This window comes from Monodon monoceros, unplaced genomic scaffold (assembly GCF_005190385.1).
Source record: "Monodon monoceros isolate NGI ecotype Baffin Bay Population unplaced genomic scaffold, NGI_Narwhal_1 Super_Scaffold_4, whole genome shotgun sequence".
Classification (NCBI taxonomy): domain Eukaryota; kingdom Metazoa; phylum Chordata; class Mammalia; order Artiodactyla; family Monodontidae; genus Monodon; species Monodon monoceros.
This window is the reverse complement of record NW_021703781.1, coordinates 2,466,454-2,484,081: the sequence shown is the minus strand read 5'-3', so window position 1 is coordinate 2,484,081 and position 17,628 is coordinate 2,466,454. Positions and strand designations below refer to the sequence as shown.

Genomic DNA, 17,628 nt, shown 5'->3' with positions numbered 1-17,628 from the left:
TCAGCTCAGATGACCACTTCTGGCAACAAGACTTGAGTAGGACCTTCCGAATACCTTTGCCAACTGCTGCTCCGTATCGAGGGCTATTCTATCAAACTTATGTCATCTGACGAATGTGTTTCCATCTCTCCCTCGGTGGGATGATGGTGATAAGGAAGTGGTTTGGGCCAGTTATGCAATCAATGAAGTGTGCGTTAAATCTGGAAATAGCTTTCTTAGCCAACAAACAATGTCATAAATGACTGAGGCCACTCTGATGGCACAATTGAACATTGTAAACTTGCCAGGGACAATGTAGGTAACTTTACAGTTCTTCCTTATACATCTGACTTGGGTCTAAAAGTAAGGAGAGTGGAGTAAAAGTCATACACCTTAGAAAAGTGAACATCACTGGTTTCTACAATCTTATCCCACATATAGAGGTGACAGCCTTGCAGGAGGGTTTATAATATCCATGCCCAAAACAACAGGCTTCAGACGGACTTCAGCTGAATTTGAGCAAAGAGGATGACACAGGAGACCTTTATTTGGAAGTTTTATCTATAATCCACTGATTTTAAAACAAATTCCGATGAGTCTTCTGTGACTCCCTTCAACTGGTTTTTCTCCTCTTTTCCTTCCTCCCTTACTTCTCAAGGTGATGACAAGGGATCAGAGGTGGGTCTCCTGGGAGAGACAAAGGCCGTGCTAGTCCCCATTTGGCTCGAGCTGTGATTAGGGGTTCAGAAACGTCTCCTGCCACGTTGGTAACAGTGATCATTTTTATGCCACCTCATTTTACATCTCTGGTAAAATGTGTCTGTAACAGTTATTTTCTTTTGCCGTGTATCTCCATTCCAGCCTGTGAACTTAGAGCTGATCATCGTTGAATTCTGCGGTGTGATGGTCCCGACATGACAATTAAATGGAAATAAAGAATCACATGTTTCAAAGGGAAGAGAGGAAGAGCGGGTCAGAGGAAAAATGACTCAGTCCAGAAGCACCGTGAGCTACACAACATTCATCTGTTCCAATCAGAAAGGAAGTAGGTGAGCAGGAAGTATCCGGACAGGCAAACCAGAGCCCTGCCCTGATAATCCACATTGGAAAACCATCGTATAGCTTTGCTTTTAAACTCTGTTGTACTTTGTTTACTTGTGTTTTAAGTTATCTATTGGGAAAAGGTCTTTGATAAAGGACACTTTGCATACACACACACACGTGCACACACACAACTGAAGAGGTAAATATGACCCGTTTTCATGTACATGGTGGTGAAGGTCCAGTGGGAAAACACATAGGATGTACAGTCAGAGAAAAGCAAAGTATTCATGAGAAAATTATCAGTCATATGGGCACAGGAGACCAAACCTCTCTCTTCGGAGAAAGGAAAAAATAACTTTCTTTGGACTGGGTGAAAGATACAGCAAAAGTAGATTCCCGATCATTGATTGCTGTGCTAGGATGTTGAGGTGGAATTTTCCAGTTGCTCCAGAATCAGACACGAACGCTGAAGGACACAGGCCTAAATGCCCTTCACCCCAAATCGGGAGCAGCGAGGGAGGTGTCCACCCAGGGCTGCACAAGTTGCAAACCACCAGCACCCTCACTCACCACCGTGTTGACCGTGCGGGAAATGGAGTCTTCATGAGAGATGCTTCCCTGCCCAAGCCCCCAGCCCCGCATGGGAGCAAACGGGGAGTAAACTCTCCCACGCAAACCAAATGAAGGAAAAGCAAGTCCACTAGACCCCCTCTTCCAGCCAGGGGGTGTCCTGCAAGGAAGGCTGACGTCTGGTTCTCCCATATGAACCTCTATCTGCGTCTGGTTGTCTTTGGAGCAAAATCTGAGACGAGCTGAGTTCAGGCTGCTTTTTGGCGAAGTGATTCCCAAGAAACCAGAGTGGGTGGCAGGAAGGAGGAAACGTCAATAAACCGTGTGCTATTGAGCTGATCACCACAGAGGCAACTGGGGCGCCAACCAACTGGGAAACGTCCTGGGAGAAAATGTGTGCAACACTCCTCGAAGCTGTCCCCCTGGACGTGGGGAGGCTGGAGCATTAATCTGCCCTCAGGGGCATCACTCACTCCCCTTCCTCACAAGAGGCAGGGAAAGTCCCGTGGCAGAGAAGCCTGTCGGGTGCAAAGCTGTCAGTGGGCACAAAAGCGTCCACAGCTGGAGAGGGAATCAGAGGGAGGCCAAGGGGTTGGGACGCGGGGCATCAGGTCTCTGCGGCAATCCCCGCCCACACACCGACTTTGTGATGCACCGCTGCCCGTGGAGCAGGGACGACGGAACGGGAGAGCCACAGCAGGGCAGAGGGCCTGGAACTGGCCGACCCACATGCCCACCGTTCAGTGCGGCAAAGATACGTGAGCTTCCTGTGAATCAAGTGAACACGACAAAAGGGATCCTCCCAACAAGGGCACCCACTGGCCAAGGAGACCCAGAGAAAGAGGCTGGGTGACGCGTGAAAAACGGTGGTTGCCCCTGTGGGGTGGAGAGATTGTGTTCACGTCAGCATCAGGAAGGTGCTGCAGTGGCCTCTGGGGACCCCGCACCTGAGTCCCACAAGAGAGGGAATGTGTCAGCACATATTCACGGGGGTATCAACACCTCTGTTGGCCGGGGGGCAGCGATGGCCCACAAGGAGAGGATTACAAACACTGGACGGGGAAAGATGTGAATTGGACGTACGAATGACGCTTCAAACTAGACTCACTGGATGAGCAACGGTAACTGAAAATGCCCCAGACATCTGTATTTTCTGCCCAAGACACCATAGAGAAATGGGGGAAATGTGTTCAACAGAGCGCAGCAGACCAGAGAACAGACAAACCACGACGCCTTTGTACCCTGCTGAGTAGAGATACCCCAGTGACCCAGTTATATTACAGAGCAGTGCGGTACCAAAGACAGAGAGAGGCGGATACCAAACCATTTGAGTACCAGTAATCTGCTTTAGAGGAGCCCAGTTAACCCCTGGGGTGACAGCTAACGCTCCCTGGGCTGCTGGAAGGACCTGGACAAATCGAGCATGATTCAGGGTGACACACGGAGAATTAAACAGTACTTTTTAGAACTATGAATTCAACAGGGATTATTATGAACAAAATGACAGTGAAATTACAAATGAAGTACCTGATTGTACTTGGGAGTTTACATTTCCTCAGATCTTATTCTAAACCAAATTTTCTTAACTTGAGAGCCAAAGGCCCCCTAGAGAGGGAATCAATAAGCTCAGAAGATCTGCATGCAAGTGTTTGTATGCAGTTGTCCGTATGTTTGTACATACGTGGTTCTGTGATGGAAGAAATCTATAGCTTTCGTTAGATCCTCTAGGAAAGGCTTGATCCCAACAAGGCGAAGAGGTACTTATTTGTGCTGTTATTAATCAGTATTGAAAATGTGCCATAAGCCGATGCAACTTTTTTATTTCTACAGGAAAAGCACCATCATTGGGAAGCATTCTGTTTCTCCCTGGACTCGGAAAGCCCCTGGCCTGGGAGAAACCTTGCCATCCAGGCGCTGGCTGCCTGAGCTCGGGCCAGACACCCCGTCCCCCTGGTGGCCACTGTGAGAACTGCAGTCAAAGCCCCTGGTTCGGGGGAAACCTGTGAGTCCACAGAATCCTGATGATGACAAACGTCACAGGCTGGATGGGCAGTCGGCACGGTGAGAGGCAATTCTTTAAATTATTAATGACTATGCAATTATGTTAACACGCAGCAGAAAAGCGTAAGAAAGGAACTAATTTTGAGGCATTGTTCTCTAATTGTGTTAATAATGGGACAGATGGCTTTGGCATGAGAAAAGCCAAGATAATGCTTAAATAACTGAAGTGTGGAAAAGAGCGATCTAATTCAACCCCCTCCTTTTCTCAGGGGAGTGAAGTGTGGAGAAGGTAGGAAACTACGTCAGGTCACACAGAGCTGGGTAGCGCAAGAGACAGGACCAAATCCAGGTTTCCTGGAGCTCCAATCGGGGGTTCTTCAAGATACTGTGGGGACTTCCCTGGTGGCGCAGTGGTTGAGAATCCGCCTGCCAATGCAGGGGACATGGGTTCGAGCCCTGGTCCGGGAAGATCCCACATGCCGCAGAGCAACCAAGCCCATGCACCACAACTACTGAGCCTGCGCTCTAGAGCCCGCGAGCCACAGCTACTGAGCCCATGCGCCACAACTACTGAAGCCCGCACACTCTAGAGCCCATGCTCCACAACGAGAAGCCACCGCAATGAGAAGCCCGTGCACCACAACTCTGCCCCCACTCGCCACAACTAGGGAAGGCCTGCATGCGGCAATGAAGACCCAAGGCAGTCAAAAATAAATTAATTAATTAATTAATTTTTTTAAAAGAAGATACTGTGAACCTCCTCCTTGCTGGGTGTGTCAAAAGCAAGGCTGAAGGAGTGTTTTCTCCAGGGCAACTGAACCACGTCAGAGTGAAGGTTCTTCCTCTCTCCCTCTCTATACACATGCATCTTGGTGAACATACATGTAGATACACATATGTATCACATTCATTCATTCACTGAATGTTTATGGAATACTTATCATAGGTCAGCCACTGCTCTAGTGTCTAGGAATAAAAAGATAAATACAATACAGTCTTGTCCTTGAGGAGCTCACAGTCTGTCAGAGTAGACAGATATTCAAGGAAACAGATTAATTTGAGAGCCAAGGCAGGGGTGAGGTCATTCAAGGTGCTCCAGCAATTCAAGGGGTAGATGCTGTGACTGACACGGGCAAGGCTTCACAAGGATGGGAGCTCAGCTGAGTCGTGAAGAATGAGCAACAGTTAGGTGACAACTTCTACCACTTCCGCGTGTGTCAACTGCAGGGGCTGGTGGCGCCTAGTGAAATTCCGGCTGCTGGAAAGCTAGGCAAGAGCTGCACTGGAAAAGCGTTGAGGGTCATGCTAAGCAGCACAGGCCTTATCCCAAGGACCATGAGGGCCACCGTGCATGACACGACGTTTCCACCTGAGGCATCATGGAAGGTGAATGAGAGGGAGTAATACTGGGGTCGGGAACACCAGAAGGAGACCACTGCAAGAATCCGGATTACAATTATTAAATCAGAACTGAAGCCCTGATGTGAGGATGGGCGAGGGGAGCAGGGATACAGTAAAAGACAGTGGAGTCCACAGGACATGGTCCCCAATTAGACTGGGGAGTAAGGCCTAAGGGGAGGAGCCAAGGCTGAACCAGAGTTCTTACTTGGGTCACTGGGGAGATGGCGGCATAAGTCACTGAGACTGGGGATGCAGGAGCAGGGACTGATCGGGGACAAAGAGAGTGAATTTAATAACCAGATAGTTTTAAAAGATAGTCAATTTAGGGCTTCCCTCGTGGCGCAGTGGTTGAGAGTCTGCCTGCCGATGCAGGAGACACGGGTTCGTGCCCCGGTCCGGGAGGATCCCACAAGCCGCGGAGCAGCTGGGCCCGTGAGCCATGGCCGCTGAGCCTGTGCGTCCGGAGCCTGTGCTCTGCAACGGGAGAGGCCACAACAGTGAGAGGCCCGCGTACCGCAAAAATTAAAAAAAAAAAAAAAAAAGATAGTCAATTTAGTAAAGGCAAGAATAAAACAACAGTAAATTTTTAAGGTAGAAAGGTAAGTACACTTAGTAAAGCTCAGGGAGTTGTTCAAAAGAAAGCCGAGTTGTGGGCTGGAATTTTAGAGAGAGACCAGGGGTAGGGATAGAAATTTGAGGGAAATTAGGAACTTCCCTGGTGGTCCAGTGGTTAAGACTCTGCGCTGCCAGTGCAGGGGGCCCGGGTTCAATCCCTGGTCGGGGAACTAAGATCCCACACGCTGCACGGCGTGGCCAAAATAATTTTTAAAAAAGAAAAAGAAATTTGAGGGAAATTAGTCCATTAGCGGTACCTGAAGCACAGGAGTATCTGAGATCCCCCCGAGAGAGTATATAAAGTGGGAGGAGAGGATGGAGAAGAAGAGAAGACAAGGGGGCATCAATATGAAGGGGTCGGGAGAGAAACAGGAGCTCTTCAGAGATGGAAAGGAATGGCCAGCAGGGCAGCAAAAGCAGGAAAGAGTGATTTGAGAAGGCCAAGGTGAGAGAGTTTCAGGGATGAATCCGATTGATCAAAAGTTGTAGATGGTGCCGTGACAATGCACAGAAGAAGCATTTTAAGATGTCTTTTCAATTGAGCAACTAGAAAATCATTACCAACTTTGGTAGCGGCCGAGATAGAAATCAGAGCCCGGTGGGCTCAAAAAGTGAATGGGGACTAAAAACAGTATCCAGGTAACTCCTGTGAGGAAAGGAGGCAGGGTGAACAAGGTGCGCCACGGGTTTATATGGGCTTCATAAATGGTTAATAATATACTTCTGTGGGGAACATATTCGGCTGAGCGACGGGAACATGCCACCTTTATGGGTCACAGTCAAATACGAGAAAGGGCACAGGGTGTAACCTGAGTGAGCGAGCAGGACATTGCCTTTATTTTAGTGCACCGTGTTCTATGAGACACTCAGCCGAGACCATAACAAAGCATCACTCTCCAACCACAACACGGGTAGCTAAAGACATGATCATTGGAGAGCAGGGGCCAGCTTGGACTCAGAGGGATAGTGCGGGAAGCTAGTTCCAAACTGGGACTCAAGCCAGACGCGAGGTTTTTGCCCAGGCTCAGTACCCACCCACTGGGGGCCTGCACAAGTCCCATAGAGATACACATATCAATACACAAAATCTACAACCCCCTGGAACTGTCTTGAGGATTCAGTGAATTACTTCTGATTCATCAAAAGAAGAACAGATAAGCAAAATGTGGTACATAATACAATGGAACGTGATTCAGCCTTCAAAAGGAAGGAAATTCTGACACGTCACAACAGAGACGACCCTTGGCTCAGTGAAACAAGCCAGTCACAAAAGGACGAATACCATATGATCCCACTAACGTGAGGTACTCAGACTAGTCAGATTCATAGAGACAGAAAGTAGAAATGGAGGTTGCCAGGGGCTGGGAAGGGGGGACAAGGGAGTTAATGGGTTTTTTTTGGGTTTTTTTGTTTTTTGCGGTACGCGGGCCTCTCACTGTTGCGGCCTCTCCCGTTGCGGAGCACAGGCTCCGGACGCGCAGGCTCAGCGGCCATGGCTCACGGGCCCAGCCGCTCCGCGGCATGTGGGATCTTCCCGGACCGGGGCACGAACCCGTGTCCCCTACATCGGCAGGCGGACTCTCAACCACTGCGCCACCAGGGAAGCCCAATGGGGTTTTTTTAATTGAAGTATAGTTGATTTACGATGCTGTGTTAGTTTCTGGTATACAGCAAAGTGATTCAGATACATAAATATATATATATATTCTTCCTCATATTCTTTCCATCATAGCTTATTACACGATACTGAATACAGTTCCCTGTGCTATACGGTAGGACCTTGCTGTTTAGCTATTCTATATAGAGTAGTGTGTATCTGCTAATCCCAAACTCCGAATTTATCCCTCTCCCCCGCCCCTTTCCCCCTTTGGTAACCATAAGTTTGTTTTCTATGTCTGTGAGTCTGTTTCTGTTTTGGAAATAAGATCAATTGTATGATATTTTAGGTTCCACATATGAGTGTTATCATACGGTATTTGTCTTTCTCTGCCTTTCTCTGACTTACTTCACTCAGTATGATCATCTCTAGGCCCATCCATGTTGCTACAAATGTCATTATTTCATTCTTTTTTATGGCTGAGTAATATTCCATTGTATACATGTACCACATCTTCTTTATCCATTCCTCTGTCGTTGGACACTTAGGTTGCTTCCATGTCTTGGCTATTGTAACTAGTGCTTCTATGAACATAGAGGGGCGTGTATCTTATTGAATTAGAGTTTTCTCTGGATACTTGCCCAGGAGTGGGATTGCACGATCATACCATTGCTCTATTTTCAGTTTTCTAAGGAACCTCCATACTGTTTTCCATAGTGGCCGCACCAATTTGTAGTCCCACCGACAATGCAGGAGAGTAGGGAGTTAGTGTTTAATGGGGATAGAGTTTCAGTTTGGGAAGATGACAAAGTTCTGGAGATGACGGTGGTGACGGCTGCACCACAATGTGAACCTACTTAACGCCACTGAACTGGACACTTACAAATGGTTGAAATAGTAAATTTTATGGTATGTATATTTTATCACAATGAAAATTTTTTAAAAATGAGTTACTTCTTAAAGCACTTAGTAACTCTTACGCAAGTAAGAGTGTTACGCAAGTGTTTGTTAAATTAATAGAAACACAATACACTGGCAGATGCTAAAAACGGCCCGAGACTGGGGTGGAGGACCAGAAACACCCCCAAAGATCAAAAGAAAGAAAGAGGGCTTCCCTGGTGGCGCAGTGGTTGAGAGTCCGCCTGCCGATGCAGGGGACGCGGGTTCGTGCCCCGGTCTGGGAGGATCCCACGTGCCGCGGAGCGGCTGGGCCCGTGAGCCATGGCCGCTGAGCCTGCGCGTCCGGAGCCTGTGCTCCGCAACGGGAGGGGCCACAACAGTGAGAGGCCCGCGTATCGCAAAAAAGAAAGAAAGAAAGAATTAAGTAGAACGTCAAGTTGGGAAGGGCCTGTGTGAGAAGGGGACAGGAAACAAGGTGATACTTCAATGTCAGATGAAAAACGAATAGAAATGGGATGTGAGATTCACCTGTTCTTTAAGAGAATCATGTAAAAGTTCACTCAACCAACACTTGTAAGGAAGCACCTACCAGGCGCCAGGCACTCTGCTACGTGATTCCCGCAAAACTGCAGGACAGGCACGTGAGAAAACCACCAGCCTCACTGTCAAGACGGGTTCTACGGAGCTGCCAAGATCAACCGAATGTAAAATGAGGACTGGGCCAGACAGGCCTGTGATTGTCAGAGCCAACTGGAAGTTGGAAGTACAGTGTAATTGCTGTGGCCGTGTTTACACCCAAGTAGAAGCAGACCTGCGCTCTGATTAGCCTAATCGCATTCATCACTACTGCTTCCCCCTCAAGCCTTTACCCAAGGAGAGAGGTCACCAGCAGACAGAGGAGGACAATGGTTCACAGACTTTTCCAACAGGCCAGCACCTGGGACCCAGCCCCAGACAGCCTGACTTAGCTGGTCTGGGGAAGAAGCTGGACGTTTAAAAACTCTCCAGGTGATTAAAACGTGCAGCCAGGATTGAGAGCCACCGAATTAGAACTGGCTTCTGGCCTCCACCTAGTCCCGGTCGTGGGAGACCCTTGGGTAGCCGAAAGAGCAGAAGATGCTCCGGAGGAAGAGTCAGGAGGAGGATGTGTTTTCATCCCTCGGTCAGAGGGGACCATGTGGGGATCTTACAGGATGACAGGAGACCCAGCTGCCCTCGGAAAGAGGAAATCCACCTCCACCTTCTCAGCGGGTGGGCTTCCCGGGGGGAGCTTAGCACCCAGCCGTGCCTGTGCTTGTCGACGGGCCCTGCTGGCACTTAGCAGAAGGGCTTCCTAGGGCGTGTGACCCACCCCAGTCCCTGCCTCTGGAAGGAGCCTTCACCTGTCCAACCGGCAGAAGGGTGCTTCCCGGGAAAACGCAGCGAAGGGTCTCCCGGGCTCTTCACCACTCAGGAGCGGGGAGAGGAAAGAGGGCCCCCAGGGGAGAGCACGTACCTCTGGGCCGCCCGGTGCAGGGCGGCCTGGGCCTGTGCCCTCAGGTGTCCCAGGAGGCCACTGACGGCCGGCTGCTGTGAAGGGAGCTGAAAGTGCAGGCTGCTTCCCTCTTTCTCCAGGGCTTCTAATCTTTGTTGGATCGTCTCAGCTGGAAAACAAAAATGATGAGAGGGGAATAAAGAACCATAAAACTCAAAATAGACAACCCAGTGTCCCTGGGCTCCAACCCCAGCCAACGGTCACCTCAATGACATAATACAAAGGTCACCTGTTTCTAGGTCAGCACTTTCATCTCTTGGTTCATGCTTTTAAGAATCTTCCATCTTTTTATTGAAAACACAGCCCCGCTAGCTTTCATTCTTCTGTCGGAGGTTACACTCTATGTATTTATATGGTGATCGTAATTATGACCATCACATAGGAGGATACATCATACTAGTTATTTTTAAAACCATGATGGCTATTTGGGAGAAAACCTGCTAATTTTGATGAGTCTGTATAACCGGTTGAAAAGTATCAGTGCTCATGGGGCTCTCCTGGTAGCGCAGTGGTTGAGAGTCCGCCTGCTGATACAGGGGACACGGGTTCGTGCCCCGGTCCGGGAGGATCCCACATGCCGCAGAGCGGCTGGGCCCGTGAGCCATGGCCGCTGAGCCTGCACGTCCGGAGCCTGTGCTCCACAACGGGAGAGGCCACAGCAGTGAGGGGCCCGCGTACCGCAAAGAAAAAAAAAAAAAATCAGTGCCCAAATGTTGATTTTTGAGAATGTTTCCTTAGAAACTGTCCATCAACAGAGAACCAGTCACAATTACTGACGTCACAGAAGTGATGTTCAAACTGTCATGCTACAGCTGACCAGAGACCTGCTGCAGCTTGGGTGGAGGGGAAGCGGGCTCAGGTGTCGTGTGCAACAACCCTGAGTCTCTGGGGATGCCAACTGCAAGACCTCCCCGTCAATTTGCCGTATGCCTTGTGACCAGTAGCCAGAAACTTGCTCAGAGAATTTGCCAAGGATTCATTCTAGCAATACCAGAAAGGGTCGTCTACTTCCTGTTCAAGACCAAGTGACAGCTACTGCCAGGGCTCTCCGTCTGTGCCACCTGCTTCAAAGAGACAGCAGAGCTATTTCAGATGCTACACTTACAACACACGGTGGCGTCTGGCCTGACAGGTCTGCTAGGATAACGCCGAAAGGCACCAGCCCCGTTCTCTAACACCAAGCTTCATACTTTTAAAATATTTTATTTTAATTAATTTTTACCTTTTTATTAATTTATTTACTTTATCATTCAGTTATTTCTTGCTGTATAAAATCAAAACTTCAGTGAAAAGCGATCAAGTTCTTACCTTGTATGCTTTAAAGTAACATCCTGATGCAGTCCTGATGCAGTAGTAAAGGTGTGTTAAGATACTGTTACATAGGGATTAGGAGAAAACTGAGTTTGCACCTCAACTCTGACATTTCTAGCCGTCTGACCTTCAAGCGACTTAACCTTTCTAAGCTTCAATTTCCTGATCTGCAGAAACAGGCCTGATAATAGTCTGCACATCGTAAGATCTTCGGAGGATTAAATGAGATAATACACACAAAGCATTTAGCACCACGCCTGGCACCCAGCACGCGTCCAAAAGGAGCGGCTATTATTAGTGGTGCCAGCAAGTCCTGGCCTTCAAGTGTCCACAAGGATGTCAGAAACCCAGGCTGGCCTCCCTCTGCCGGCCACCACATTGTAAACTGCACCCTCCCACTGCCAGGTGAAAAGTCCGCGAGAACACAAGCTGATCCAGCAAAAGCAAACACTGGAAATGGGAAACTGACCGCTACAAATCACATTCGCAGTGAATGGCAAAGGAAAATATGAATTCTCCCAGGGAACGGCTGTGATTAGGTATGTTCTGTGCTGTCATTCATCTGCAGAAGTGTGGATATCTTAAGCTATTTCTATTTTATGATTTTAAAAAGTGCACTAGATCCCTCCACACCAGTCAGAATGGCCATCATCGAAAAGTCTACAAACAATAAATGCTGGAGAGGGTGTGGAGAAAAGGGAACCCTCTCGCACTGCTGGTGGGAATGTAAACTGATACGGCCACTATGGAGAACAGTACGGAGGTTCCTTAAAAAACTAAAAATAGAACTACCATACGACCCAGCAATCCCACTCCTGGTCATATATCCAGAGGAAACCATAATTCGAAAAGATACATGCACCCCAGTGTTCATAGGATTATTTACAATTGCCAAGACATGGAAGCAACCTGAATGTCCATCGACAGATGAATGGATAAAAGAAGACGTGGTACATATATACAAGGGGACATTACTCAGCCATAAAACAGCATGAAATAACGCCATATGCAGCAACATGGATGGACCTAGAGATGATCAGACTAAGTGAAGTCAGTCAGAAACAGAAAGACAAATACCCTATGATATCACTTACATGTGGAATCTTTTAAAAAATGACACAAATGAACTTATTTACAAGACAGAAGCAGACTCAGGGACTTCAAGAACAAACTTACGGTCACCAAAGTGGAAACGTGGTACGGAGGGATAAATTAGGAGTTTGAGATTAACATATACACACAACTATGCATGAAGTAGATAATCAACAAGGACCTGCTGTAGAGCACAGGGAACTCTACTCAATATTCTGTAATAACCTATATGGGAAAAGAATCTGAAAAAGAATAGATATGTAAATACATATAAATGAATCACTTTGCTGTACACCTGAAACTAACACAACATTGTAAATCAACTATACTCTAATATAAAATGAAATTTTTAAAAAAAGAAAAAGTGCACTAGGATTGTCATCACTGACTTTATAGCTTACCATTGTCTCTAATTTCTAACTTATCACCCACTCCATCCTCCCAATGGCTATCCCATTTAGCACAACTAAATGCTGTATTTGTGACTTCACGTCATTTGTGTGAATCCTGCTGTTTCTCTAAGAAAATCTCTCCCATCATGCTCTCTATTTGGCCAGTGGTTTGAGGAAACATAACTTCACTGTCTCTGGCTTTTCTTTCTTGTAAACGTCTGCAAGATTTCTGCAGACACTGTTCATCTGATTTCAGTTTGTAGCTCAACATCGAAAGCCAGAATTGTAGAGAATGCTGCACATAGCAGGTGCTGAATAAATGTGGTTGACTAACCATCTGACTGATAGAACACCAACAATTTAGAATTTGGGTCACATTTATAAACAACGCTGAATAGTAAAAACAAAGCTAACCATGAAAGACATTACCAAGCGCTAAGCAAAATGATGCATTGAGTAATATGTTCTTAATGACACTGTAAATTTACTTTATGATTCTAACACACTTTATTTGTAGGACCTCAGCAAAGAAAATGCTAACCAACCTCTCATTCCATTTTGGATCAAGCAAATGCATTTTTTGATGCTGCTACAGCATACTTATTAATGTTTAATTTAGGGGCAGTGCTCATCTGTTATTCACTGGCACCTCAGTCCTAAGTGCCTGTTACTTGGGCGACAGTATGGAAACAGAATGAAAGAAAAGCACTTTCTACATCTATGCCTAAATAAGCAAACAAGCATTTACAGAGCAGCAAGAAATCTTCACACATAAAGACATCCTGCTAAACAGATTCAATTCCTACTGCCTTGTTCTGTCTGTGGGATGACAATATATGGTGTAAGCCATTTTCTTGGCTGTGCAGCCATTCTACATTCTAAGGAGGCCCTTTAAAGTTAAGAACCAATCAATGTCTTCTTAAGTCATTTTCCCTTGGTTTGTACATAAGAAATGCTGTTCATTGAGAGCAGAACATTGTCACAATTCCACATCGCCATACACATCGTGCGAGATGACCAGTTTACAAAGAACAAGACTGCGGTAAAAGGGCTTCCCTTCCCTGGTGGCGCAGTGGTTAAGAATCCGCCTGCCAATGCAGGGGACACGGGTTCGATCCCTGGTCCGGGAAGATCCCACATGCCGTGGAGCAACTAAGCCCGTGCGCCACAACTACTGAAGCCCGCGCACCTAGAGCCCGCGAGCCACAAATACTGAGCCTGTGAGCCACAACTACTGAAGCCCGCGCACCTAGAGCCCGTGCTTCGCAACGAGAAAAGCCACCGCGATGAGAAGCCCTCGCACTGCAACAAAGAGTAGCCCCCAATTGACACAACTGGAGAAAAGCCCACACACAGCAACAGAGACCTAACGCAGCCAAAGATGAAATAAATACATTTAATAGGAAGAAAAAGACTGTGATAAAACGTATTTCAGACTAACCCAAGCCAGCCTCTGACATTTCAGTGTGTTGGAATTTGCTGGACTCATTATCATAAAAATCAGCCACTATTGGGGCACTAAAGCCTTCAGGCATAATAATCATTTTTGAGCAACTATTACATGTCTGGCACCATATATACATTATTTCTGAGCTTCACAGAAACTTGTAGAGCAGGAATACAAATGCAGAACCTAAAATGCAGAGAATTTAAGTAATGTGCCCAAGGCCTCAGAATGAGTAAGGAGCAAAGTCAGAATCGGAACCTTGACTCTTCTGGTGCCAAACCCTGGGGATTTTCTATTATACTTCCCAGGAGCCATGCCTGAAGCCATGCCTGCTCCTATAGTTTCCCCATCACACAGGGATGCTGTCTATTTATCTGTCTGGCTCCCTGGAGACTGGCATCCACTGGGCAGGGCCGAGCCTCAGTCATCTCTGCCAATATCCAGTTCAGCGCTAGGCACACAATAGGTACTGGGTAAAGGCTGAATAAATAAATGAATGTCTACATTTGTAAGAAGAGCACCGTAGACACAGAAAAATAACAACCATTCTACCTTGCTATCTATCAATCATGTTATCCTCACAATGACCTCGTGAGGGAAACACGGTTGTTCCCGCTTTGCAGATTGAAATACTGAGGCTTGTGGAAAGTTTAAGAGATTTTTCTGCGTTAGTCGCACCGCTATGTGGATCCAGAAATAAAGCCAAGGTCTGTCTGGCTCCAAAATCGGTGTGCTTCACACTGTGTTCTACAGGGACGATCCCATCCTACAGTGTACACCATAACCTGAAATACACACCCGGATGCGTTATGCACATGCAAACTATCAACTCATCTTTCATCTGACCCACCTTTCTCACAGAAAGCAGTCCGAAGCCAAAACAAACAAACAAACAAACAAACTGGCAACAGTGAAAACAGCCTCAGATCCAATTCTAGAGGAATGGTTAAATAAACTATGGTATAGCCACTCATATGGAATGGTATGTAGCAAGTCAAAAAACAATTAGAAAAACTGTGAGGGAATATTTTAATTTACAAGAGAAAAACAGGATACAAAATTATATGCACATAGGATCTGTACTGTAAGATATAAATATGGTTTTATAGCTAGTGGGAAGAAGCCGCATAGCACAGGGAGATCAGCTCGGTGCTTTGTGACAGCCTGGAAGGGTGGGATAGGGAGGGTGGGAGGGAGGGAGACGCAAGAGGGAAGAGATATGGGAACATATGTATATGTATAACTGATTCACTTTGTTATAAAGCAGAAACTAACACACCACTGTAAAGCAATTATACTCCAATAAAGATGTAAAAAAAATACAAAATAGATTTTAAAAAAAGAAAGAAAGAAAGAAAAAAAAAAACCCGGGAGGAACTAAGAGTTTTGGCAATCAATCGTGCGATTGTAGGTGATTTTTTTCTCAATTTCACTGCTTATCAAATCAGCTGTAAAATCTTGAGCTGTTTAGTATTTAGAAAAGTATTCTATTTTTTTAAAGCCTACTGGTTACTTATACTGCTCTTTGATTTCTGCATTAAAAACGGAGATTTGATTTCCTCAAATTCTTAATGCTAAACTGCTTAGGGTAAGCTTGGTCTGCCTGGGTCACAGAGCTTTTCAGTGTATCCCAAAGAGGATTGCCAGAAATGTTATATTTTAAGCTCACCGATGTGTGGAAAGAAGACTAAGAAATCACTGTGGTTGTGGCATAAAAGGAAAAACAAACATTTGGGGGAGATACAAAAATTTCAGGAGACAAGCAATAATTTAACCGTGATACTTGCCCACTCAGCACTTAGCCTGTCACCTTGTTCTTAGTACATATGTGTTGATTCACTCTGAAGTATTTCCACAGAATATTGGGTTTGAAGCATCTGTTCTTCCTCAGTAAGACTCTACCAGGCAAAATGAATTGTGAGTGATCAAAATAACAAAAGTAATGACACTTCCAGGTTCTTCCCCAGGTCTTAGGTGTGTCATAAGACTAGCAAGCACTGTGTGTGGGCGTGTGTGTGTGTGAGTGTGTGAAGGGTGCACACACAAATGCTGTCACTTGGCTTGCTTCAAGTAGCAGTATTCAGACACATCAGAAAACACACAGAATTCCTCAGGATCATGAGCTTTTCACAGGAAGGCATGGTTATGGGTCCCTCCAAAATACTCTTCTCCTCAACTCTTAAAACTAAATTCATAAGAAAATGTTTCTTTCACCAAATGTCAATCACCAAATGTCCTAGGGAAGTAACCGACCAACTGAATTTTGGTCACTTTTTATAAAAGCCTCAGATTTTCGGAACTCTAAAAATTGTCTCTGAAGTATGTTTTCACAGATGCCGTGGAAAACTGGATCGCCGCATCTGTGTGCTCTGTGTTCATCGTTCAGAATCTGCGGAGGCTGATTTCCACTGGCAGCTCAGTTGTCCGTGTATTTCTAAGAGCCACGGAAGGGGCCCCCCAGCAGTCCAACCGCTTCCGACACCACTGTTATCACCACTTCCACTCCCACCATCACCACCAGCCCTGCCGCCAATGCCTCACCCTACTGAATATATTAGGAAGAGAGATCCATCCAGCTCTCCAGCTGTTTACTGGGAGACATGAGTTGAAAGCACTTACAAGATGAAGGAATATTCATTTCCAAATAGCCGCAAAGTAGAGAACCCAAAAGAGGACAAGGGAGGAAAAGCCACTTAGCAGCACAATGAAAAAAGTTCAAAGGAACACACCCCAGGGCTTCCCTGGTGGCACAGTGGTTAAGAATCCACCTGCCAGTGCAAGGGACACAGGTTCGAGCCCTGGTCCGGAAAGATCCCACGTGCCGCAGAGCAACTAAGCCTGTGCGCCACAACTACTGAGCCTGCGTTCTAGAGCCCGCGAGCCACAACTACTGAGCCCGCGTGCCACAACTACTGAAGCCCACACGCCTAGAGCCCGTGCTCCACAACAAGAGAAGCCACAGCAATGAGAAGCCCGCGCACCGCAGTGAAGAGTAGCCCCCCCCATCACCGCAACTAGAGAAAGCCCGTGCGCAGCAATGGAGACCCAACGCAGCCAAAAATAAAATAATTAATTTAAAAAGACACACACCCCAAAATATTAACAGTGGCTATCTCAAATAAAGGTGATTTTTTATTTATATTTCTGAACTTCCCAGATGTTTTTACTATGATCATGTATTGCTTAAAATTCCACTTTTATATAAAATCATCTAAACACCCCAGTTAAAAGGTAGAGAGAGTCAGATTGGGTAGAAAACCAAGACTCAGTTATATGCTGCCTAAAGGAAGCCAGTCCAGCTTTGCTTGGACTAGCATTAGGATGATATCTCTCTTTTCATGGTAGTACTTTAAACCTTTTTATGTTTTTACATTTAAAAATGTGTTCCTTAACAAGGACCTATGGTATATCACAGGGAACTATACGCAATATTTTGTAATAACCTATAAGGGAAAAGAATCTGGAAAAGAATTTTTTTTTTTTTTTTCAGTTCGCTGGCCTCTCACTGTTGTGGCCTCTCCCGTTGCGGAGCACAGGCTCCGGACGCACAGGCTCAGCGGCCATGGCTCACGGGCCCAGCCGCTCCGCGGCATGTGGGATCTTCCCGGACCAGGACACGAACCTACGTCCCCTGCATCGGCAGGCGGACTCTCAACCACTGCACCAGCAGGGAAGCCCTGGAAGAGAATATTTTATACACACACACACACACACACACACACACACACACACACACACACACACA

General features: G+C 46.5%; 1 protein-coding gene across 1 annotated transcript in view; it reads right to left on the bottom strand.

Moving 5' to 3' along the window:
* The window catches only part of DISC1 (DISC1 scaffold protein), a 355,475-nt gene that overhangs the window by 244,425 nt on the left and 93,422 nt on the right, over positions 1 to 17,628 (bottom strand). The window contains exon 4 of the mRNA XM_029245025.1: positions 9,603 to 9,750. Within this exon, the coding sequence (XP_029100858.1) occupies positions 9,603 to 9,750 (148 nt within the window). The remainder of the gene's footprint in view (positions 1 to 9,602; positions 9,751 to 17,628) is intronic.